At 40.5% G+C, this 27,125-nt stretch overlaps 2 protein-coding genes across 2 annotated transcripts; both read right to left on the bottom strand.

Annotated features, from left to right (window-relative positions):
* Positions 1 to 5,282: 5,282 nt before the first annotated feature.
* Positions 5,283 to 6,642, bottom strand: LOC146684973 (uncharacterized). The gene has a single exon (XM_085444094.1). The coding sequence runs from the start codon at positions 6,590 to 6,592 to the stop codon at positions 5,984 to 5,986; it is 609 nt and encodes a 202-aa protein (XP_085300220.1). The 5' UTR covers positions 6,593 to 6,642; the 3' UTR covers positions 5,283 to 5,983.
* Positions 6,643 to 18,262: 11,620 nt separating this feature from the next.
* On the bottom strand, positions 18,263 to 24,941 carry LOC146684972 (uncharacterized). The gene is made up of 3 exons (XM_085442983.1): positions 24,884 to 24,941; positions 23,344 to 23,358; positions 18,263 to 18,834 (listed from the first exon to the last, which is right to left on the bottom strand). The coding sequence occupies exons 1-3, from the start codon at positions 24,939 to 24,941 to the stop codon at positions 18,263 to 18,265; spliced, it is 645 nt and encodes a 214-aa protein (XP_085299109.1).
* Between the last annotated feature and the right edge of the window lie 2,184 nt (positions 24,942 to 27,125).

Raw genomic sequence — 27,125 nt, 5'->3', positions numbered from 1 at the left:
TTTATTTCCGATACCGATATCATAAATTTGGATATCTGCCGATACTGATTTGAATCCAATATAGTGTATTTTATAATCAATAAAACTGTTTAAAAAAAATCTTGCTGCATTTTGTATAAGTTCTGTTACGGTTTGACGTAGAGGACTCAATCGCAGGACTCCAGGATCAGATGCACACAATAATTTTATTACAAATCCACCAGGTGTATATACAAAAAGATGCGGGGGAAGTGCTATTTACAACAAGGTGAGGGACGGGGAGAGACAAGGTTTCATTTGTGACACATGGAAAACGTTATGGATTTGCATGTTCTGGGGCAGTTTTAGACGGACAGAGACACCGGGTTAAGCAGAGAGTCAATTTCAAACGGGCCGATGAAGGTGGGAGACAGTTTCTTGGATTCAGACTTACCCACCCCATGATGCTTAATCTATGTAATCGACTTTAATTTAATGCACGTGTAAAACAAATGCACAGAAATCAATAATTTTTCTACAATATTTAAATAGATTCAACATCTTTCTTCAACAGAATTGCAGACCTTCCCAGAGGAAAAAGTATTATAGCTTACTAGGGTATATATTAGACTTAATAGTTACTATATACAGTGTTGGGGAGTAACGGAATACATGTACCGCCGTTACGTATTTAAAATACAAAATATGAGTAACTGTATTCTGTTACAGTTACCGTTTAAAAAGGTCGTATTCAGAATACAGTTACTTTGTTGAAATAAATGGATTACATGGCCGTCTTTTCCTGTTTCATATGCCCTCTCTATTTTTGGTAATTCCACGCCGGTGGAAACCCAAACAAAACACGCATTAAGAGGCTCAAATGCCCGTGACTCAATCTCGCGTCTCATAATGACGTGAAGAAATGTTTTTTAAAATGATTCAATATGAAGGCAATAGGCAGAGTGTTACAGGCATCGCCCTAAACAATGTAGCCTCATGGGCAGTGTAGTCCGTGCTGCAGGGAGAATGGACTGCCATATCCATGATGTGTCTGTGAGCGAGGGAGGGAGAAAAAGGAAAAGTACGAGCTGTCACCGAGCAGAAACGGGAGCTGGAAGCATGTAAATATAATAATAACCACTGCAGCCAAACAGAGTGCCTGACGAGCCCAGCTGTAAGTAAGCTATTAAGACTCGACTGTACACTGTGTTCGTGTTTTCCTCCGAAACAATAAGTTCGGTTGAAGCAGTCTTTCAACGCCTCTCTCTGTCTCTCGCTAGCAAAGTTGACCCAGACAACAAAGTAAAGCTAGTTTTCGGCTACGAGCCCGACACGAACCCGACGTATTAGCCAGAGGTCCCTTTACTACGGTTCGGAGCCGCGGACCTGTTTTATATATGCACGGAATAGTTTTCTATACGAGAGTGGGCGATAAATCCACTGATCATTGATCAGTTTCATGACTGAAGTAGCAACAGGAGAGGGAGGGGGAGAGAAGACGAGGCAGTCGCTCCATATATCGGTTGTTAAGCTTAACGTGGGAATGCTTTACAAACATTCAGAAAAGAACTTCTCTGGGATAGCTTTCTCGGAGATGAGATGCCGGTTTGGTAGCGAGTCTCCAAATGCTCAAACAGACCGCCGACATGTTGCAAGCCACAGGCTGCCGCTCCAGCACGTGACGCATACTGCTCTGACGTGCTAAGGTTGTGTTGCAAGTTTTGTGAGGTGCTTTTGTGATATTTAATGGATTGGATTACATTTCTTATTTCTCTCCGATATCTGATCCAGTAATCTAGGTCAGTATCGGACTCATACCGATATATCGGATTGGTCCATGTCTAGTACTTTGTACAGCTGTTTGTGATAAAATACAGGACAAGTAAGAAAGTAAGAACAGCTATCTGCCACATAAACCTTTATGACAATCTTTATGACTTAAGATTGTCATAAACTTGACAAAGTTGGGGTGGTTTAGAATGTCATTGGCCACCAGTGTAGTCCATTATTGGTGTATAACTAATGTCAAAAAACTGTCCTAGTACTCTGTCCCTTAAATACTTGTGGGTGCTGAATTAATGGACTGAACTATAGCTTCATGATTAGTTTTCAAACAATCCACATTCAAACAGGAAACAGGAAGTGAAAACATGAATGTGGAAAATAAATGGAACATGACAAAACTGAAAACACTGGGTCAACGACCCAGGAACCCTGACAGTTTGCCTGAATTCCTGAACAGTAGTATATCATATCTAACTGTAGGGTTACATCAAAGTTAAAGTATTTATTTTACTGTTCTTATATCATAACAAAATTAACTTCCTATTTATAATATGATTCATGAGCATGCCTAATATGGCTCATAATAAAACATTAGTTTACACTCAGCCTCTGGATTTGAATAACTAAAAGGAGAAGTTATTTTTACATTTTAGAGAAACTTGTTTTTAAATTAGCTACAATGAATTTTCCTTTTCTTTAATCTCAGTGTCATAAAGCGATAAAGTAAGATGATAAAATAAGTGAAGTGGTAAAACTTTTAAATGTTCACTTAAGGACATTAAATCTGAAAGCAATAAAAATAAACACAAAATCAGTCATCAATTTATTTATCAGCAGCAACAATACATATTTTGAAGAATCTTTCAGAGGTGATTATAGATGTCATGATACTTTATTAATTATGTGCAAATTTGAGGCCTTGTTTTTGATACATGTCACTGCACGGTTTAGAAAGATCTGTACTGGGCACAGTTTACCACAGATTGAATTCAAAACCAGTGCCAAACAGAGAAATGCCCATTTTGCGACCAAAGGAGATACCCGTTCCCAGCACCTTGGCTTCGAAACCTGTGGGACTAACTCCCACTCCTGTGTCTAATCCCAGACCAACTGTAGCTTTGACTGGACCAGCAGAGGCTGAAGCACTGGCTATTTCTGCTCTGGCAAAGGCTTGGGCACCAGAGGCCACAGAGGCTTCAGCTCCTGCGCTGGCATTGGGTCCTTTGGCCTCTGCATGAAAAACGCTCCATTCAGCACGGGCGTGCCCCACTCCCGCTTCAGCATATGCTCCGGCTTTGGGAAGACGCTTCCCTGGTTTGTCCTCAAATGCATCTGCAAATGTTCCAGCCCGAGCAAAGGTTTCCTCAGTAAAAGCTCTGCCAGGCCGATCAAAGGTATCGATCATCTCAAGTGCTCCACCTGCATGGGCTGTAAGTAAGGAGAAATGTAAACCGAGATACATAGAAGACAATGTTATAGCAGTGGATATTCCTACAATATTATAGAAATGGGATTTAAAAAAAAAAAGGGGGTACTAAAACAAGAATTATGCTAAATGATGGACTAAAACATTGTTGTTAATGCAAAGGTGTTAAACCTCACAAATATGAATGACAAATCCATCCATTACATGAAAATATTGATGTTGTTGTAAGGGGGTCATAAATTTTATAGGAGTGATATGCAAAATTCGTTATTTTCACTGTATTCTGTTTTCATACTCAAAATTATAAAATAATATAACACATATGAAGTACTTTTAATTTCTACATTCAATTCTTTTAACACATATAAGAAAATATAATACAGAACTTAATGTTACATGAAAAATAGCGCATGCACATGTATTTTGACACACACAAAACTTACCAGCATCTGCATTTGAAAGAGAAAAAAAATGTTATGTAGACATGTTTTGTCTAAATCACATCAATCTTGATTAACTCAAAATAACTTATCACTGTGTGCAGCTGACAGTAAGTGCACTCCATTCAAGAAGAAAGCAGAGTACTCTACAAACCCACATTATCGTATTTTATGTTTTACTTCAAGTTTTTCCTGCTAGACATCTGTCACAGTTTTATTACAAACCATCACACCAGTGTTGCCAATTCCTCAGTAAGGGAAATCGCTATTGGCTGTCCTAAAAGTCGCTACATGACATAATCGCCTAATTTGCATAATTGGTCATGCTTATGTAATTGTAACCCACGCTGTAGGAAAGAGAAATAACATCGTGGAAGAGACATAAAGTCAGTAAAAAGCACCCTAAATGTATTTAGAATATATTTAGAACTACAAATTAAATTTCTTTTAGCAATTATTGGGTTTTTTCCCCTCTCAATCTTTGAATTCCAACTCTCCTCCTTTACTCGGGCTTGGGACTTGCAAATGATCTCAGGGGGTCTGGAAACTGACTAAACATAGCGGAAAAGTCGCTAATTTGGCAACACTGCATCACACGTACTTTTTCATTGTTGGGAGAAATTAGTAACTTTGGTTAAATTACACCCTTAAAATTATGTTAGAAGCCTGTGGGTGAAACCTACCTCCCATATTTGCTGCTGTTGAGCTGCTTCTTGTTTGGATATGTCCTGGAAAGAAAAAAGTTACTTCTGAAATACTTGAATATATAAACATTTAAACACAAAGGTGCTTAAACATGCAGTATTTTTTTTTTATTGTTTTGATTTGTTTTTCAGAACAAAGTACGAGTAAGTTAATTATTATTAATTTACAAGTGACTCACAAGATTCTGTTAAAATGCAGAAGTTAAACTAAAAGCGGCATAGACTGTTATTGTGGGGGAGCACTTGTTCCAGCTTGCACTGTGAAGGCAGGAAATATGAACAGGGAGGGATCAAAACCACCCCAGATATCTGTACTGTACGATAAGCTAAAGTTGTCAAAGTGAGAATATTCAAGTAACGAAAATCTGCTCTAGATTTTACAGTGTTGCTGTTTGGCTTCAAGTTCAAATAACTTGATTGTTTTTAGATATCTGCACAGTAGACAAGAATCGACGTTTATTTAAAAAAAAAAAAAAAGTAATTCCTTAATATACAGGGTGGGCCATTTATATGGATACACCGTAATAAAATGGGAATGGTTGGCGATATTAAAGTCCTGTTTGTGGCACATTAGTATATGTGAGGGGGCAAACTCCTCAAGATGGGTGATGACCATGGTGGCCATTTAGAAGTCGGCCATCTTGGATCCAATTTTTGTTTTTGTTTTTTCAATAGGAAGAGGGCCATGTGACACATCAAACTTATTGGTAATGTCACAAGAAAAACAATGGTGTGTTTGGTTTCAACGTAACTTTATTCTTTCATGAGTTATTTACAAGTTTCTCTTTGTTCACAGCCATTGACATGTCGAAGAGGTTAACACGTGAGGAGCGGATTGAAATTGTGTTGATATCTGGTAAACGCAGTAACCGGGTCATTGCAGCAGATTTCAATGCAAGACACCCTACGAGACCACCCATGCTACAGTTAGCAAACTGCTTGCTAATTTTCGTGAAACTGGTTCAGAATCAGAATCAGAATCAGAATACTTTATTCATCCCGAGGGAAATTAGGGGTTACAGCAGGCAGCACGCTAATGGCGCATGCGCACTCACAAAGGAACCTTCTGACCAACTTTACACAAACATCACATTGGGCAGACATGTCAGAAGGTAGGCTGATAGGAAAAAAACAACGAAAATACACTACATGAGGTAAGAGGAGGAGAAAAAAAAACTCCACTCAGACTGAGCTCCTAGTGGGAGAACAGTTTGATAAAAGAAAAAACACCTCAGCACAAAAGCACATGACTATCAATACACCATAGAAACACGAGACAAGCAACAGGGCGGGTAAAGGGTAAGAGAGAGCCGGCGTAGACAGCGCATCCGGTCCTGCAGCATCTGTGCTGGTCCAGTTGACTGCTATCATCCCCGGTAGGGCACAAGCATCTAAGGCGTTGGAAAGGGAGGGGGATGAGTGAGTGCTTATCAGTGTAAGTGTGTGTGTGTGTGTCCATAGTTTAGCTGAGACAGTGTCCTTCGGCCTATCAGGCTAAGTAAACAGTCCTCCAGCCAATCCAGGTGTCCTTCATGGGGCGGGAAGAATAGTCATCACACAGTCGTTATCAGGGAGTTGTTTTGGTGGGCTCCAGCCTTGGGCCTGCAGCTGGGGCCGTGGTGTCCAAATGTTGAATATTGTTGATTTCTCCTTTGTGAGCAGCTCGAATTCTAGCACTCCAAGGCTGGTCTCTCGATCTCCCGTTGAAGAGCTGCGAGCCTCCCCATGATGGTATCAAACTTCTGTTCCGTGGTGTTGTCAGTCTTTTGATTCTGAGACCTCACAACTACAGTGATCCGTTCCGCGATGTTTTCCAACTGTCGCTCAAGGGTCTCATTTTGAGCAGGCCTCTCTCTGATGTTTCCCCTCATACGCTCAATGGTGTTGTTTTGAGCCTTCACAGCAGCTGTAAGCGTCTCCAAGGTGTTGACCATATTACGTTCGTTGTGAGAGGTCGCACCTCGTCCCGTCGCTTCGAATCCAGCGGGCAGACTTGTGGGGGTTTGAACAGCCGGTTCCGCTTTCTTATTTCTCTGATAAACCAGGGCTAAGCCAACGCCGATCAGCATGAACCCTGTTATCATGGTTCCGAATAGGTAGATATCTTCAGCGTCCTCGATCAACAGTCCCGCCAGGCACACGGTCCTCCAGTTCTGCCACCCGTCCATCGTGTAACCGGCAGGGAAAGTCCCTCCAGGGCACTCAGGCTCTCCCGAGCCCAGACTTCTCGTTGAGAAAAGGGTGTCAATAGCACTCAGAGACCAGTTGATCAAATCCATAATTCTCTTTTAGGTTTAGAGAACGACAGTGAGAGACTGTTCCAGGGAAAGTAAATTGGTTCAGTGTTGGATTTGCCAAAATGTGGACGCAAGAAAACTGTCACTAATGAAGAAACATCAGTGGCTGTCCTAGCTTCATTCAGCAAGAGCCCACAGCGTAGAACTCGCCGCATGTCACTGGAGAGTGGCATTAGTTGAACATCCCTTCGGCAGATATTAGCTACTCACAAATGGCACCCTTACAAACTCCAGCTACTGCAGCATCTCAACGAGGATGACCCAGATCGGCGCACAGAATTTGCAGAATGGGTCAAACAAAAATTCGGAACAGGACCCTCAGTTCACGCAGAAGATTTTGTTCAGTGATGAGGCAAACCTTTATGTGAATGGTGACGTTAACAAACAAAACCACCGCTATTGGTCTGACACTAACCCACATTGGATGGATCCCTCCAAGACTGTTGGAACAACAAAAGTGATGGTTTGGTGTGGTATATGGGGTACAACGATAGTGGGTCCATTCTTCATCAATGGAAACCTCAAGGCCACTGGATATTTGAAATTGCTACATGATGATGTGTTTCCCTCTTTATACACTGAAGCTGGCACGTTCCCTGAGTTTTTCCAGCAAGATGGTGCACCACCACATTATGGGTGCCAGGTCCGAGTATTTCTAGATGAACAGTTTCCTGGAAAGTGGATTGGTCATCGTGGGCCAGTTGAATGGCCCCCAAGGTCTCCTGATCTGACCCCCTTAGACTTTTATCTTTGGGGTCATCTGAAGGCAATTGTCTATGGTGTGAAGATATGAGAGGTGCAGCACCTGAAACTATGGATACTGGATGCCTGTGCTGGCATTTCTTCTGACAGGACTTTAATATCACCAACCATTCCCATGTTATTACGGTGTGTCCATATAAATGGCCCACCCTGTACATTATTTAAGGAGGCTATAGTTTGTGATTGCTCGCAATATTATGATATGGCAGTTTCTAGGGCGTAGAGAGCACAAATAGAAAGTACTGTTAGAATATGTATGAAGAACTATGGCATGGTGCAGGAAAACAGCTAACCCCCACCTTCACAGGAAAGGAAGCAAAGTAAGGAAGAGTTATAGAGGGTTACCATAAAAGCGTGGTCAGGACGTTCTGTCACAGTCTGGCAGAGGCAGACTGTAGGATTGAAGAAAAGGACCCAAAACACAGACTCCAAGGAACAGGGAACAAAACTTGAATGTTAACAAAAAGCGAGCCGTTTAACGAGGCCTGTTAAAAAAAACAGTAACTGAAAGCTGCTGCAGTAAAGACCTGCCACAACATGAAAAAGGGGGAAACCCAGCATGTGGTGATTTCCGTGAGCTCAAGACTTCAGGCTGTCATTGCAGCAAAGGGATTTCAAGCAAGTATTCTAAATGAACACTATATTTTCAGTTATTTAATTTGTCCAATTACTTTTACTTCCCTGAAATGAGGGGAGTGTGTTAAAAATGCTTTAGTTCCTCTAATTTTTAAGCAATCTTTTTATTCAACCCACTGAATTAAAGCTGAAAGTCTGCACTTTAACTTCATCTGAGTTTCATTTAAAATTAATTGTGGTAATGCACAGAAAAGTTGTCTCTGTCCAAATATTTATGGACCTAACTGTACATGTCAGCCATCTAGCTAAATCATTTTTGGCATAGAAGGAGCCTGGAATGTGCTTTATAACATCCTGGGTCACTAGCAACTTTATTTTTGTAACTAAGCAAAAACATTGTGGTGGACAGTTAACATCACCACTGCCAGGAGAGAAATAAACTTTTTTTCAGTCAGACATTTCTAGGTCGTTTTATCCATTGAAGTTGTCTTTGTATATTGTTGCACAGTTTAAAGTCCTACATTGGAGCCTGTCAATTACTTAAGCCTGTGTCCATTATTTGCCTGATTGCCACCGTAGGCCTGTATTTAACGTACACATATATGACCTGAAAACATCACAACTTTTATAAATCATTTGCAAAAATAACCAAACCTATCAGTGCTATTGTGGTCACACATTATATTGCCTGGTTTAGCAAATCTGTCCCTAAATTATATTTCAGCAAAAACATAAAATGCTTTATATACAGTATATAAAAAATGAGAGACATATAGTTAAACTATCAGTCAATATAGCTTTAAAAAATTAGACTGCCAGATTGAGAATTACTCTTTTAGATTATGTTTGCTTACCTTCCATTTTCAGGTATTTTACTCTGAAAGAAAATGTCAAAAGCTGGTTAAACTGGTGTAGGAAATTATATATCCAGTTAAATATTGAACCCAGACAAAACGATTGATTCATTAATGTTCTACAGGCATTTTAAAGTAACATTTAAAGTAAGCTTTTTTATTCTGGGATATTCATTATTCATGCAACAATTCAGTCAATGTGAAGTAAACCTCTGTGACTGTAGCTGTATTAGTATACTACACCACGCTATGTGATTTCTATAAACTTGATTAAGGTACCATAAAGCACTGGATATTCTTGAAGCCAAGTAAAACACAAAGTAAACAGAAAGAAAAAGTGAAAACGAAAACAAACAAAAGCCATAAAGAACCGTTAGGTGGTTTTAGAGGTAATCCCCCAAAACACACACAAACTCATACATGAAAAGTGAAAGTAAATTTCTCTGGGTATGAAATTACAATTACTGTGTTTTCTTCAGCTAAAAAAACAGAACAAATCAAAAGTGGTAACAAAGTGGATCACCTTGCCTAAAACAAAGACTATTGCTACTAATACATTTAGATGAATAAGATAATAAATTATATCACTGTATATTAATGTATTTAAATATTTTAAGGGTGTTTTCGCACCTGATGTGCTTGGTATGGGCCAACTCAAAGAATGTAAATTCTCTATCTTTTCTGATAGTCCAGAACACAGTACCTTCTTCTTGTATTTACTTTTTTGCTCATGGCCCAGACTTATCTTACCAGTAAGAAGACTGAATATTCTCACATGGTTTGTAGTGACACATTTTGGTTCACTTGGATTTTCCAGGAAAATGTGACATAGGTGAAGTGATTTATTGAAACTTGCGTAAACATGCATGAAAATACAGTATATAAGGCAAAAACTGAATCAGTACACTTCTTTTTTTTTTTTTTTTTTTTTTTTTTTTTTTTTTTTTCTAAATGACATCAGAAACAGCAGTATGCGACATTACGTGATGGCAGAGCTTCAGTTCATCCTTTGTCATTTTTTTTTTTTTTTTTTTTTTTTTTTTTTTAATAAATAGGACAGGGGGAATGAATGAGAGAGAGAGGGGGAGAGAAAGAAAGAAAACCAAAGGGGAGAAGAGACGGTGAGAAGGGGGGGGAAGAGAGAGAAAAAAAAAAAAAAAAACTCCTGGGTCACCTGTATGGAGAAAAAAACAAACAAACAAACAAACAAAAACAAACAGAGGAGACAGCAAACAACAAAGAGCAACATAATAATAGAGAAAACAAAGCACCATCACAATAAACTAGCTAGTCATAGATATCAGTATTTACTAAGTAATAAACGATATTGTGCAGCACGCAAGATAGACAGCGCACAGTGTGCTTTGAGGCAGCAGCCAAGAAAGCTTTAGTCCGCGTCTGTGAATACCCATGTGTGCATACCTGTGTGGATCAGCATGCTTGCATTCCAAAGGTTTCTCCATGTAATGATCTGCTAGGGAGTGTGGGGGGGCCACAGCCCCGTCCTCCAGGGTGTGAAGCGGGTATGGAGGAGATCAAAACTCCAGACATCCAGAGGCCCCCAGAACACAAGAGACCATGGAAGACCAACAGAGGGGCAGCCGCGCCACTGTCCCAGTAAGAGCTGAGGAGAGTCCCAGATGAGGGCTCGCCCAGCAGCCGCGGAGCAGAAGTCAGGGGGAGTTGCAGTGATGCGCCCGTGAGCTCCGCCGGCCCCCAGCTGCGCCTGAGTGACCGAGCCCTAGGCCGAGAGGCTGGGGGCACCCCACCTCCAAAGGGGCCCGAGCGAGCCCCAGGCCCCAGGCCCCGACAAGCGGCCGCCAAGGAGTGAGCCGGTGTGTACCCGGACGCCCACCCCCAGACACAAAGAACCACCAACACACCGACACCTGAGGGAGTCCGCCACCGGCAGGGGAAGTGGTGGTGGGTGGAGATAGGCCTCCAAACCTTGGAGGGCCTGAGGTGTCCCCAGAGAGGTGGCGTCTGATACCCAACCTGACATATAGACACAGACATACAGGCACACACAGACACAAACATCCATTCCCACCCTCATGCTCTCATATGCACTCACTCCACACTCAACCAACGTGGAGACAGACATAAAGAGACGCTGTACACACAATCACACTCCCCAAGCGTACTCTACAAACCGGGTCTAGGTACCCTTGCCCCTGGAGGGGGGAATTGCACCCAGACCCAGGTGGTGTTACCCTTTTCCCTGCGGTGGGGAGAGGCAGACCACCCCGACTCCGCAGCAGCAGGGAGGCCCCACACCCCAGACCGCAGTCGGACGGCCAACTCCTCCTACTAGCCCTCCCGCTCCAGCAGGCCGCAGAGAATGGGGGTGGGAGAAGACTCCAAACCTCCCTCCACCCGCTCATTGTAGTGTTGATGCATATGTGTTCTAAGGTGCAATTAAAACCCAGGAGGGCATGGAGCTACCTGCCAAGGAGCAGCAGGTAAGCGCATAGTCCCTCCTGCTAACCCTCAATGACTAAGTGTATTTAAAATTGAGAGGTGGGCAACGACGTCAGGGGTGAGGTATACACCCTGATGGTGATTTGGACTCCGTGATTGTGCCCACCCCCAAGATCCTATATGTATGTGTAATGAGAGTGTGAATAATGTGAATGTCTAAGTTGTGGGATAAAATTGAGGCAGAGGCAGCCAGAAGGGGACGGGGGGGGTAGCCTCCTCTGCACCCTGGTGACATACCCCCACTCCAAGGCCCTGCATGTGTGGGTGGTTGTGGAGGAGCGGGAAGAGGGAGGCAGCTGGAGATGGGGAGGGAAGGAAGGGGGGGGCAGGTAACCCCTCCCTGGGGCCAGCTCCCCCGCTGACCCCAGTAGGCACTCCCACCCTCCGCGACCCGCCAGGGAAGGGGGGCCCAGGCCCATCAGACCGGGGCCCAGTGCAGTAGCGCCCCCCGGCTCCACAGAGCCCTGGACAGTCCACCCAACCCCACCACAGAGAAAACTGCACCCACCCCACCAACCACTCATCTTCCAGACTACATAAGACGGTAAACGCCCAGGCTGAGATCTTCCTCCACCTCTCCTGTATCTCCCCCTCCTGCAGAGAGTTCCTGAGAGAAGAAAGCTCCTGCAAGATGTGACCATCCCCCCCACCAGTTGAAGAGCCCCCCAGGCGGCTCGATGCACCGGCGGCACCCTGCTCCAGGGCCGGGCCCCCATTCTTGGCAGAAGAATCAGTACACTTCTGCCAAGAGTGAAAGTCAATATTTGGTATATCCACCTTGATTTTTCAACATTGTCTGAATTATCTTATCGGCAAGCTTGAGGTCCAGGCTGTGAAGAGGCCAATACATGGCCACTGTGCTTTTTTTCTATCTGGGTATGAATTTACTGGGCTGGCAAAATGTTTTGGGATCATTTTCATTGTCAGAAATAAAGCTGCAGTATATCACATGCTTTCCACGTGGTATTAATACAAAATTAATAAAACAAAAATAAATTACCTGGTTTAAATATAAAGTTAATGTGCTGCAAATGCTGTCGCATTGTGGTGTGGTGGTTAGCACTGCTACTTTACAGCAAAGAGGTTCTGTGTTCAATTCCACCATCAGGCTCGGGTCTTTCTGTGTGGAATTTGCATGTTCTCCCTGTGTTTGTGTGAGTCCTCTGGCTTCCTCCCAAAAGACATGCATTTAGTAGGGATAGGGGTTAAGTGAAAACTCTAAATTGCCTGTAGGTGTGAATGCCGAGTGTATTTCCATTTTTTTGTTTTTTACTTTCTTCAGATATCTTTACAGTACATGACATGTTGATTGGATTTCATGTCTTACTGGTTACTGTTTTCCGCTATTTTGTTTAGTAGGCTACTGTATTTTTCAGAGATAAGGTGCCCTTAAAATCCTTAAAATCTGTCAAAATGTTTTAGTATGACTTTGGTAAGCTAAGAAACCACACTGCTTGATGGATTGTTGGAGCATTATGGCTACTGTAGTCAGGAGCCTCACGGAGTAATATGTACTGTGCTTCAACATAATATTATGATGTGTGTATAAGGACCCCAAAATGGCACCTGTTAAGAGACATGCTTATGAAGCGGGTGAGTTACACCACTATCTGCCAATGGATCATGGATGACTGCGCTAAGGTATCAGCCTCAAGTGTCGTCCTTGTTTTCCAAAAGGCTAGAATCATTACTGAACAGCTAAGTAACAAGAACAAGACTGACTCAGATAGTGATGAGAGGGATCTGGGCATACTTGATGCCAAAAAACGCCCAACTGTTAAACTCAGACACTGAAGATGAAGAATTTGATGGAATTGTGAAAGAGGAATGAACTGAAAGTGTATTGTTCTGTAATTTATGTGTTACAACTAAACAATGTTGAACATTATTGTGACTGAGTTGAATAAAGTTTGACTTACTTGACTGTTTTGTTTCGTTTAATGCGCCTTATATTCTTATAATTGTCTTATATAATCAGAAAACTATGGTAAATTCCAGAATCGTTTTCCACCACAACAAGAACCAACAGTAATGGAAGATGGGCTTGAATAGTCATTTATTCTCTACACTGACATATACTGACTCACATTACATATAAAGTAAACTGAAATCAGACAGGATAGATTTTCTGTACAGCACTTTGTTCCTGTGCTGGGTATTTTAAAGTGCTTTATAAATAAAATTGGATTGGATTGGATTGGATAGCAGAAAGGCAGCTGAGTAGTTTGTTACAACAATGAACCAATCATTACACCAATAAAAATAAACAAATAAAAAAACAGTAAAAAAAACCTCACTCATCTCATATCAATAAATCTGATCATGCACACTCAATAAAATAAAACATTAAAAAAGATTAACGTAAACTACATAAAAACATTTCTAACAGATGATTTGAAATGTTAGAACATTTTATGCACATGACACTTATTAAATGCTAAAAAAGTGGCTTCAATATTGTAATGAAGGGCAGAATATAGTTTAGAAAATCTGTATTTTGTACAATCTACCAGAAACTGACTTCAAACCCAGAGCCAAAGAGAGAAACACTAATTTTACCAGAACCTACAGACAAGCCAGTTCCCAGCACCTCAACTCCAGAGGGACTGATCCCAAGTCCTGTGTCTACTGCCAGACCGAGTTTAGCTTTCACTGGACCAGCAGAGGCTGAAGCACTGGCTAATTCTGCTCTGGCGAAGGGTTTGGCACTCACAGGTGACAGAGAAGCTCCTGCTCCTACACTGGCATTAGGCCCTTTGACTTCGGCATCAAAAACGCTCCATTCAGCACGTGCGCAGCCCAGTCCTGCAGCAGCATACGCTCCTGCTTTGTCCAATCCATCTGCAAATGCGTCAGCTCCCGCGAAGGTACCAGCAGCAAAAGCATTACCGGACCGATTCACATTTTGGCACACCCCAGTAGTCCAGGTCCCACAAGCTCTTTACGTGTTAACTGGACTGCTTGGGCTGCAATGAGGAGGAGGATTACTCTTACTTAAGTACATTTAAAATGTTGGATGCTTTCAGTATTTCAATGTTATGGTTCTTTGTTCCACTATGTTGTACATATAGTTTATTTTAAAGCTTAAATTTTTATTTTTATTTTTATCTTTGAGTACATCGTGTAGATATTATGCTGGTACAACAATAATACACCAATGTCTTATTACTACACTTCCCCAACTGTAAATAAGTAATTAAATTATTCTTCAGCTGTAACATTTTCAAGTGATATACAGTACAGTACTAGTAATATAATGCATTAGTGCATCATAGACAACACTGGCCATGAGTTTTAGGCATATGTTTCTGATCAAATATTCTGATTTAACAGAAATCCCATAAATTGAATCCCATATTTTTCATATTGCTCTTATAACTTTTTGACAGAAAAATAATTAAAAATCATCATACATTTTTTCGTCCATCTGGACCTTAGTCTTACGTACAAAATACAGTTATTGTAGCATATTAGTCTCTCTACTGTCCAGCCAATCCATTTTCTTACCCCCAGCCTCGTTATCTGAAAAAAAAAGAAACGTTATTTGATATAACGTTAAAGAGATCTAGTTTCATTTTCAGTTGAGATAAAATGAAATTAAAGGTTTTCCCTAAATATCCTTAAAGGACAGACAAAATTACACATTTAGATTAAATGTTCTTACCTGCCATCTTCAGGAAAAGTGGTCTAATATGAAAAAAGATGCAACAAATCAGTCTATAAAAATATAATGTACCAATATCATAATTTGATATGAAATATGAAATAAATACATAGATTTTGCCAAATGACATTGACTGGAAAAAAAATGACTGCTTTATTAATTGGGAAAATTGAGAAGGTATCTGAAGCACTGCAAAGAGAAAGGTACACAAAATCACACACACAAACAGAAAAATGCATTCATGGGATGATCCATGATTTGGGGCAAATTATGGCAACAGTAGCCCACATAGCAAGCAGGTCTGGCCCGGATCTGGTATCAAGCTGGCACTTCTGACTGACTGGTGTCATGGCAGGGTGTATGTCAACCAGATGTGGGACTTTTTAGGTTCCTATTTTCCTACTTTAGTTAGAAGACCCAAATGCCATGTTGCAACACTATACTGCTATGGTAACCAACGTTTCAAATGCAGGTTTGACAGGTTTGTGTGTGTACACTTTATCGAAAACCTAGTGAGGGCTTACTCATGTTTACCACTGGGGGGCTGTGTCTCAGGAGGTAGAGCAGGTCACCTATGGATCGGAAGGTTAGTGGTTCAATCCCTGATTCCACCATGTCAAGTGTGAATGTGTATGAATGTAGTTAGGGGGCATTCAGTGTAGAGAAATTGGCTGAATGTTGTATAGAGCATATTGAGTAATATGGGAGAGTACAAAAGCCCTATATAAGAATAAGTTAATTCACTGTCTGAACAGAGTTTTGTCATGTTACGTTTGCACTATTATGCACATGTTGTTATTACATGGCTTGATTAAGGTACACATTAGGCTGACATCTGGGGCCAGAGCTGAAACTGTTCTGGGCCAGCACAGGGCCAGCAGTGTGTCTGCAACTGGCCCTGTGGCTGCACAAAACTTACACATGGCCCACATACCGCAAAGAATGATGGCCCTTTGGTGGCCCAGATCAGGTTTGCCAGAGGTAATCCACACATGCGCCAGGACAGGACCACCAGTGTGTCTGCAACTGGCCTTGTGCTGGCCCATGTGTGGGCCAGATCCGGATATGGGAATGGGCTTAATGATTTGGAAATAAACTGCATTGACACTTGTCACTTCATCTCCACCGCACATTACAAGAGACAGCAAATAAAGTGTTCGAAAGTGTGAATATGTGGTCGGTTCTGGCATGCGTCTGTTACACTAAGATTTGAAGGGGAACAAAGAACACAAACCCTGCATCTACATGTCATTTTGTCAATTTGTTTGCACACCTTGTGAAACTTTTGACTGTGCTTGTGGCAGCCTTTATGGCCATGGTATTACAAAAGTCAGTCACAACATTAAACCAGCTTATCACTGTGTGCAGCTGACAGCAAGTGTTCATAGCGAGAGGTGAAAACTGCGCAAAATATCACTGATGCCCAGCTCAAATCTATCAACATAAAAAGGTTAATTTGTTTCCACAGATATCTAAGTCAGAACTAAAGGTTAATCAAAGTGAATCTCTTTTATTTAGAATACTTAATAAACTATAGTTATTTGAGTTAAGTAAAGAAGTATACTTTGAAATTGTTTTTGCCTATTTTCTGACTTCAGCTTTACCCTGAATGAAAGCTGATTAGTCCTGGAATTTCACTGTGAGAACTGCTGTAGTAAAATAATACACAACTTTTCTTCAGATTTATGTACAGTGGGTGAGATTAAACAAATATTTTAAAAGAGTGTTTGGGCCTTTGTGGATATTTTCCCTCCTCCACCACCAAAGAGCACCAGCTTGCTAGACACGTGTGGCCACTTTGACCAACAAATGTCTGGATAGAGTTAGCCAACTAACACAACGCAATACAGTGCAACACAACCAGTAGGTGACATCACAGAGACTGTATCCATTGTTTGCATACAAGGTGCTTGTTAGCCTGGGAGAGCTAGCTGTTGGATTTCTGTTTCTCATCCCAAGCTAAACCTAATTCATTTTTAATTTCTATAATTTGTGCCTTCCTGTGTCCTGTCTTCCTGTCTGTGACCCAGAATCTGATCTCAGAAAGCCATGTTGATAGATGTCTTTCTTCTTAAAGTGTATGTGATGAATAGAAGCCTGCTGGATGACACACAGGTGTATCCGTTAGAAGTGATTTCAACATATAAAAGAGGCACACAGGTCAAATATACAAACCATAGAAGAAAGGAGGACAATTAATTAAACGAAATTATTTATGATGTAGCTCTGTTGCACAGTGTATTCAATTGTCATCAATCACTCAATCAAAATGAGGCTGTGAGGTAAGGATGTCTCATTCTACTAACTACATGAGATCTAAGACATGAGGAGAGTCTACTGCCACCCAGGCATCTATTCAGCCTCATCTATGCCTTCAAAATCCTACAGTGGTGACAAGCTCTTACAGTTGCTCATCCTATTCACAAGATTTACAGGTGAAAAAGTGCCAAACTGTACCTAGTGGATGAACTTGCGTCCTGCACCACCTCATCATTTATTTATTTTTTTCTCTTTTTTGTTCTAATTTTTTTTTTTTGCATGTTTTTCAACAACAGCAACTTCCTGCAAAAACACAACTCCAGCAATGGCATTATTTTTATTTTCTGAATAATTAGGAAAAATATTTGCAATACTGACTAAAGTAGTCATGATTATAATTTTTTGCCATAACAACAACAACAACAATAATAATAACAATAATAGTAGTAGTAACAATAATAATAATAATACCTTTATTTGTATACTCTTGTATAGCACTTTTCAAAACAGATTGAAGCAAAAGATTGAATTAAAACAAAAGCCACAGACTGAAGCTATGTAAACATGTTCAAATTTACAGACACATAATCAACCGTAGCATTCAGACATTCATTCCAACAAACACACATACCTGCAAATAGTTGCCAACTATGGCTGTAAGGTGAACATTAAAGAAAAGCTAATGAATAAAAATGTGTTTTCAGCAGTAAGCAGCTTGGGCGCACCAACCTCAAAAGCACCATCAGCCCTGCTTTTAAAATCAGTGCGAGGCAAAGTTAGGAAACCCTGGTTAGAGAACTGGAGATGCCAGCTTCATTGATAAGGTCTCAGAAGCTGTGATATATAAGCAGGGACCTGTAATCTACAACTTAATATGTTAATAACAGAGTTTTAAAGTGGATTCTGAATTTCATTGTAAGTTCATTACCCAACAGATTGTTTAAAATAACTAAAAGAACTAATAAATAATTAGTTATTTTATTTATTTATTAGTTAGTAATCAGTTTCACCAAGAAGCCATAAATAGATGATGGTTTCTTGGTATAAAGCCGACATCTATACAAGGTTAAGTTCAAAACTGTTGCCTAACAGGGAAATCTTCACTCTAGGGCCAATAGTGAAACCAGTTCCTAGAAATTGTGCTTCTAGACCACTGGCACCAATTCCAACTCCTGTATCTACTGCCAGGCCGACTTTAGCTTTCAATGGACCAGCAGAGGCTGAAGCACTGGCTACTTCTGCTCTGGCAAAAGCTCGTGCACTGAGAGAAGATAGAGAAGCTCCGGCTCCTGCACTGGCATTTGGACCTTTGGCTTCCGCGTCAAAAACGCTCCATTCAGCACGAGCGTAGCCCACTCCTGCAGCAGCATACACTCCTGCCTTTGGAACACGCTTTCCAGGTTTGTCCTCAAATCCATCTGCAAATGCATCTGCTCCTGCGTAGGTACCAGCAGCAAAAGCTTTACCGGGCCGATCAAAGGTGTCGATCATCTCCACTATCCCGGCCATATTAACAGTAATTTCTGCACCTCCTTGCAGAACTGCATGCGCTGCAAATACAGAGATATAAAGAGAAAAGAGAAAAGTGTCGATCACCTCCAGTCTGCCAAATAACCCAACATAAGGTCCTCAGATATCTGCATGGGCTACACAGAAGGAAATATACCATCTTAATGATGGATAATAACAATGTGCTGGTGGTAAGCTCCAGAATTTTATTACTATTAAAAGCTAATATCTCCAGCTGGAATTAAATGTGCAGCCTTACAGTTTTTAATGTATTAACCACTACACTATTTGAAGTACTTAGTAATAAGTATTAATAAGCTGGAGCCTGTAGCGTAAGAGGCAGGCTACATCCTGGACAGGTCACCTGTGGGCTAACACTTAGAGACAGACAACCATTTGTACTCACATTCACACCTACGGACTCACACCTAATCTAGAATGACCATTTAACCTAACCTCACTAAATGTCATGGTCCTGGGTCATTTGACCCAATGTTTTGTTTTAATTATTATTATCTTATGCTTTAGGTTATTCTGGTTATGTCTTTTGTTATGATTTCTCGTTCCTAGGTTTTGGTTCCCATGCTCCCTCTGTTCCAGTTCAGTCAGGTCTTTGTGTAAAGCCCGTGTCTCTTAGTCTGTGTCTTTGCATGTGTTTTTTGAGTTTCCTGTTTTATTGTGAAGGTCTTTGTCTTATGTCAGTGTGTTCAGTTTTGCCTGTCTCGTCTTGCTTATTAGGTTCAGCTGTGTCTCCCTCCTGTGTGTGGTTTCCTCATTTCCCTTTGTGTATATTAGTGTGTGTTCTCCAGTCAGTAGTGGTTTTTGAGATGGGCGACTGGTAGTGGTGTGCGGATCGATACTGAAGTATCGATTCTTCTGATACCAGTAATTTATGTTCTAGAATTGATTCTCATATTAAAATATCGATATTTTAGTACTTTGGGGTAAATTTGTAGTTTATCATTAACAGGAACACAGTGGAAAGAAACTCATTCGGATCATCTGGATTGTAAGGAACTACTTCCCCTTACGCCTTTCATAGTCATGTGCGAAATACGGCTGAATAAATGTGTCGCAGCCCCTGGCATGCGCACTCACAACAATGGCTGAGCATAAACGGAGTGGCACCTAATAACCAGCTTGAAAAACAAAACTACACAAAAACAAACCAACAAACTAGGGCTGTCAACGTTTTACGCTGTCATCACAATTAACGCAATTAAAAATTTTAACGCAATTAATCCATCTGTGGCGCAGAATTACTCAAAATCCCTGAAATGTTTCTGTCAAAGCATTTCAGGCTGTTTGTCCAAAGTTTGTCCATTCTGCGCTCCAGATGGGTTGATTGCATTACAAATTTTATTCGCGATAATCATGATGACAGCGTTAACGCATTAACATTGACAGGCCTACAACAAACACAAAAACTGAAGACATTATGATATAGACTTATAATTTGCACCGATGTGTTTTCTAAATTCTATCACACACATATACGCGAAAATGTTCGCCCAGGGCACCAAACAGGCTGTTGGTCCATCTGTGTTACCTACGTTTCTCTGCTCACCGTGTCCCGTGTTTCTCCCTGTGTGCTTATACAGTTTGGGTAACCTTGTTAATAGTCATTATTTTCCTTTATAAATCGTTGGTTGTTACAATAAAAAATGTCAGTTAAATATATCATATACGAGACACACACAGTGATATTTGAGAAGTGAAATGAAGTTTATTGGATGTACAGAAAGTGTGCAATAATTGTTTAAACAAAATCAGGCAGGTGCATAAATTTGGGCACTGTTGTCATTTTATTGATTCCAAAAGCTTTGAAACTAATTATTGGAACGGAAATTGGCTTGGTAAGCTCAGTGACCCCTGACCTACATACACAGGTGAATCCAATAATGAGAAAGAGTATTTAAGGGAGTCAATTGTAAGCTTCCCTCCTCTTTTTATTTTCCCTGAAGAGTAGCAACATGAGGGTCTGAAAACAACTGTCAAATGACCTGAAGACAAAGATTGTTCACCATCATGATGATACAGAAAGCTGCCTCAGAGATTTAAGCTGTCTGTCTCCACAGTTAGGAACATATTGAGAACATGGAAGACCACAGGCTCAGTTCAAGTTAAGGCTCGAAGTGTCAGGCCAAGAAAAATCTTGGATAGACAGAAGCGACGAATGGAGAGAACAGTCAGAGTCGACCCACAGACCAGCACCAAAGACATACAACATCATCTTGCAGCATATGGAGTCACTGTGCATCGTTCAACCATTTGGCGCACTTTACACAAGGAGATGCTGTATGCGAGAGTGATGCAGAGGAAGCCTTTTCTCCGCCCACAGCACAAACAGGGCCACTTGAGGTTTGCTAAAGCACATTTGGAAAAACCAGCTTCATTCTGGAATAAGGTGCTGTGGACTGATGAAACTAAAATTGAGTTATTTGGGCATAACAAGGGGTGTTATGCATGGAGGAAAAAGAACACAGCATTCCAAGAAAAACACCTGCTACCTACAGTAAAATATGGTGGTGGTTCCATCATGCTGTGGGGCTGTGTGGCCAGTGCAGGGACTGGGAATCTTGTCAAAGTTGAGGGACACATGGATTCTACTCAGTATCAGCAGATTCTGGAGACCAATGTCCAGGAATCAGTGACAAAGCTGAAGCTGCGCCGGGGCTGGATCTTTCAACAAGACAACGACCTGAAACACTGCTCAAAATCCACTAAGGCTTTCATGCAAAGGAACAAGTACAACGTTCTGGAACGGCCATCTCAGTCCCAGACCTTAATATTGTTGAAAATCTGTGGTGTGAGTTAAAGAGAGCTGTCCATGCTCGGAAGCCATCAAACCCAAAATACCTTCAACCACAATCTAGACTCTCATTGGAACCTACAGGAAGCGTTTAGAGGCTGTAATTTCTGCAAAAGGTGGATCTGCTAAATATTGATTTTCTTTCTTTTTTTGTTGTGCCCAAATTTATGCACCTGCCTGATTTTGTTTAACAATTATTGCACACTTTCTGTACATCCAATAAACTTCATTTCACTTCTCAAATATCACTGTGTGTGTCTCGTATATGATATATTTAACTGACATTTTATTTTTTATTGTAACAACCAACGATTTATTCAGGAAAATAATGACTATTAACAAGGATGCCCAAACTTTTGCATCCCACTGTATAAGCACACAGGGAGAAACACGGGACACGGTGAGCAGAGAAACGTAGGTAACACAGATGGACCAACAGCCTGTTTGGTGCCCTGGGCGAACATTTTCGCGTATATGTGTGTGATAGAATTTAGAAAACACATCGGTGCAAATTATAAGTCTATATCATAATGTCTTCAGTTTTTGTGTTTGTTGTAGGCCTGTCAATGTTAATGCGTTAACGCTGTCATCATGATTATCGCGAATAAAATTTGTAATGCAATCAACCCATCTGGAGCGCAGAATGGACAAACTTTGGACAAACAGCCTGAAATGCTTTGACAGAAACATTTCAGGGATTTTGAGTAATTCTGCGCCACAGATGGATTAATTGCGTTAAAATTTTTAATTGCGTTAATTGTGATGACAGCGTAAAACGTTGACAGCCCTAGTTTGTTGGTTTGTTTTTGTGTAGTTTTGTTTTTCGAGCTGGTTATTAGGTGCCACTCCGTTTATGCTCAGCCATTGTTGTGAGTGCGCATGCCAGGGGCTGCGACACATTTATTCAGCCGTATTTTGCACATGACTATGAAAGGCGTAAGGGGAAGTAGTTCCTTACAATCCAGATGATCCGAATGAGTTTCTTTCCACTGTGTTCCTGTTAATGATAAACTACAAATTTACCCCAAAGTACTAAAATATCGATATTTTAATATGAGAATCAATTCTAGAACATAAATTACTGGTATCAGAAGAATCGATACTTCAGTATCGATCCGCACACCACTACCAGTCGCCCATCTCAAAAACCACTACTGACTGGAGAACACACACTAATATACACAAAGGGAAATGAGGAAACCGCACACAGGAGGGAGACACAGCTGAACCTAATAAGCAAGACGAGACAGGCAAAACTGAACACACTGACATAAGACAAAGACCTTCACAATAAAACAGGAAACTCAAAAAACACATGCAAAGACACAGACTAAGAGACACGGGCTTTACACAAAGACCTGACTGAACTGGAACAGAGGGAGCATGGGAACCAAAACCTAGGAACGAGAAATCATAACAAAAGACATAACCAGAATAACCTAAAGCATAAGATAATAATAATTAAAACAAAACATTGGGTCAAATGACCCAGGACCATGACATTTAGTGAGGTTAGGTTAAATGGTCATTCTAGATTAGGTGTGAGTCCGTAGGTGTGAATGTGAGTACAAATGGTTGTCTGTCTCTAAGTGTTAGCCCACAGGTGACCTGTCCAGGATGTAGCCTGCCTCTTACGCTACAGGCTCCAGCTTATTAATCTACTCCTCTCAAACAGCTTCCTTACTTTGTGTTTTCTTCTCGTATCTCTCTACTCCCATTTTCTCTCATCTCTCATCTCACCGCATACCTTACCACTATTTTAGTTTTAAAAGACATTCTGAAAATGACTGTAGGACTGCCACATTACATCACTTACCCTCAGCCTCCATATCTGAAAAAACAAGAGAAATTTCATTAGCTTAAGTATTATTTTTTCAAAATTGCAAAAATGTTTGTCAGATTCACGCTTGGCCTTATTTAACTTCAAATAATCCCAACCAATATATATGTAAATACAGTCAGGCCCATATATATTTCCACTCTGACACAAGTTGTTAAACAATTTATTAATTATTGATTAATGTTCTACAGACATTTTAAATTAATAAAGCTGAACAGAAAGCGAGCCGTTTATTGAAGCTGCAATGTTAACATAAAAGGCAAAACATGAAACCGAGACCAGGCTAACTGACTAAACTTGAAAAACAAAAGCAAAAGTAAAACACAGGGAAAATCGAATGAGCGAACTGGACCATAACACAAAGGACACAGAGGAAATAGAGACAATCTGACAAAGGAAAGAGGAAAAAAGACACAATATAAGTGCACAAGGGTAATTAGGGAGAGTGGAAACACACAGGGAACAAAACTGGAGCAAGTTGGACTGACAACACAGAGGAAGCAAAACTATACACACTGAACACAGGACACGACACTGTCAAAGTAAAACAGGAAACAATAAGACGCAGACTATTTCACACAACGATGGGAGGAGACATGCTGGGGAGACACAGAGTAATATAATGAGGGGAATATGTAAACCGAAAGAGTTTACATAGTTTTTAGACAGAGGGAGACACGGGCATAACTTAAGAGACATACAGGCTCATACAGGAAACAGGGAAAGACACATCAACAAGAAAACAGAGCATAAGACTAACTACACTTACACTTGGTATGGAGTTTAGTCTTGGTTAGGTTCTAACTGTAAACACTAGAACTAAAACATTTTCCCCAAACAGCAAAAAGAAATCAAAAATACAAAAGACACTCAAAATGCGCACACTGACAATTAATGTATACACTTTAGAAGGAAAAAAATCGCATATGTAAAAAATCTCATGATTACTTACTTCAATTACTTGAAGTTGCTTGGGTTATAAGAAATGCTCTTATGGTGTGTCCACTGTGGGGAAGAGGACTAAATACTAGATCAAAAGTCCACCCTCTGCCTGTGAGTGTCCTAGCAGCCAAAAATAGCTACGAGATGTGAAAAAGGTAAAAGGACAACTGACAGGAAAAGGGGGTGTCATTAATTTGAGCTAGGGGTAGTTAGAAGGCTTTCATTTAAATTTTGAGTGACAAGCCGATCAAACAGAAAACAAGAAAAGGAAATTAGAAATGTTTTTTGAGACATCTGTACAGTAGGTGAGAATTAACAACATCGTGCAGCTGAAGGTGTTTTTTTTACTTCACGTTAGGCAGTCGTCTTTTTATTTAAATCGTTTGAATTGGTTTAGTAGATGGAAGGTGCAGTTTGTTTGTTTTTTTCTGATCAATACATTTTTAATAATAAAGTTAAAAAATAGCTTTGTCCTTATTAAAGCTTCATAGCACTAAAATAAATAGTGAAATTTTAATGGTTATAATTCTGGTAAGTCGAGCTGTCTAGCCAGACTTACTCTGGATGTTATTACCTTGGTTGTGAAGAATCTTAGAATCCCTTTTGACCAGGTTATGTACTTTAATCTCCATATTTAACAAATATCTAGGACTGCTTTCTTGCATTTCTGCAACATCTTTTAAATTAGAAACATCTTGTCACAGAGTAAAGCTATGCGACAAGATGTATTAGTATACTCTATCACACGATATGATTTGTATAAACATGATTAAGGTACCATAAAGCACTGGATATTCTTGAAGTAAACAGAAAGAAAAAGTGAAAGACAAGACAAAAGCCGTAAAGAACAGTTAGGTAGTTTTAGAGGCAATCCACCAAAACACACACAAACTTATACACCGACAGCAGCAGTGAAAAGTTGACTGGTTTAAATAGAACGTAAAATGTGGTAAATACACAGTGTATTTCCTGTTGATAGATTCTGTTTAGAAAGTTTTTTATCCTTAACCCAAGTGACAGTTTCATTTTCAGTCTACACTCTGTTAAAGGTCACCACCCTTCAACTCTGAATTGGATAGGCAATAGAATGGATTAGGTACCGTATATAAACTGGCTCTAACTCCTTAACAGTTAATCCACTGTTAATGCATTTTTTGTTAAAGCCCTTGAATTAAAGCTGAAACTCTGCACTTTAATCTCATCTCAGCTGTTTGCTTAAAATGTGCTGTAATGGTATACCTATCCAAAATTACCAAATTAGTAATTATCATTGCCCAAAAAACACGTGGCCTTAACTGACTGTTTTTTTTTTATTCTGTTATGCTGAACCGTGATAAATACATTTTAAAATACTTGTATAAAAGTTTTTGACAATTTCAATATTCTGTCATGACTTACAGACTTAAATGAAACAATGGTAACATTTTATGGAGTATAAAGCTGTCAAACTGACAGAACTGATTTGCTTTGCTTTCTTTAAGGCACTTTTTATTATAATGTAAAGACTACACAATGTAATACAGAGAAAACGGCAACAATCAAATAACCCCATGAGCAAGCTCTTTGCTAATGTGGGATTGGAAAATCTCCATCCCACAGGGATTGTAACATGATTCTGTGCTATTCCTGACCAGGACAACCGTTTCAGTGCTCTACAGTCTTTGATTTACAGGATGGCTCAGGATGATGTCATCAACTAGCTCATAGAGAGTTTCTGTTTGTGTTTTGCTCTCTGCTGCTGTCCACTTCCCGCTTCTCTCCTCTCCCTTCCAGGTCTCCACGTGCCACTGAAATAGGAAAGGCATGATTAGATGGTCATTGCCAGCTGCGTTGGCCAGCCTCCCCTGGCACTGCCCCCTAAACCCAATGCACTACCCCTCCCTGCAGCCGAGTCACAGACCACACTCCACTACATCCCTTTAACAATAAGAAAACAGGAACCCTCCAGCCTGGTTTCAGTATATACACACCAATGTTCATCTACCCATATCTATATCAATACATGCATGTAGGTACTGCATGTACGTAATATACACATCTGCAGAGTACATATGAAGACTTTTGGAGACAGAAGCTGGTTTAGAAAAACAGTCTGCTGCACCTTTTCCAGAAGTTGGGTAGCAGTCCATTGTTTGGCTAAGAGGTGCCCTTCAGAGTGCCTCCTGTTTATGTAAATGATGGACTGGAGCTGGAGGTCAATACTACTTCACAAGGTTTAAGACTGACTGTGTATCATACAGTAGTCTTTGTTTTTTCTCTCATCCTTTTGGTTTTGACACCAAATAAACAAGTAAGTAAGTTTTTATATACCGCCTTTTGAGTCACAAAGTACTTCACAACAAAAATACCAGATCATTAAAAAGAAGAAAATAAAAGTTTACCAAACGCAAGTCAGTCTGGAGGCTGCTGTGGTGAAAGCTCTGTCTGCTTTAGTTTTCAGCCTTATAAGATGTGCAAGCAGGCACAGACACACAAACAAAAACAAATACTGATATAGCACAAAAGTAAACATGTCATGAAGAAAAATGGGACATCCTAAGATTTATTATTAAGTTGTTCATTTGTACCTACTGAGCAAATATCTGGAAAAGAGGAGCCAACTTGCACAGGGCGAGAGGCAGAGAACACCCTGGTCAGTCTGACGCAGTGCTAACAGAGAGATGGACCCATATATTTGGTCACTGTTAAGCCCCTAGGGGTTTTCTGAGCTTCCTGCTTGAAAATGAAATGCCCAAAAGCAGTGGAGCATTTCTCTGCAATTAAAAACTCAGTTTCATTTGTGCCACTACACGTTTTTGTGGTCTTCTTTTGCGGCT

This window comes from Copadichromis virginalis, linkage group LG20 (assembly GCF_057382275.1).
Source record: "Copadichromis virginalis isolate Kocher_CV1m ecotype Utaka linkage group LG20, C_Virginalis_male_GT1.1, whole genome shotgun sequence".
NCBI classification, from domain to species: domain Eukaryota; kingdom Metazoa; phylum Chordata; class Actinopteri; order Cichliformes; family Cichlidae; genus Copadichromis; species Copadichromis virginalis.
The sequence above is the reverse complement of the archived record's forward strand: the minus strand, read 5'-3'. Positions and strand labels throughout refer to the sequence as shown.

Excerpts from the sequence above, each read along its gene's own strand:
- LOC146684973 (XM_085444094.1), bottom strand. The coding sequence starts at position 6,592 with ATGGATTTGATCAACTGGTCTCTGAGTGCTATTGACACCCTTTTCTCA.
- LOC146684972 (XM_085442983.1), bottom strand. The coding sequence starts at position 24,941 with ATGGAGATTAAAGTACATAACCTGGTCAAAAGGGATTCTAAGATTCTT.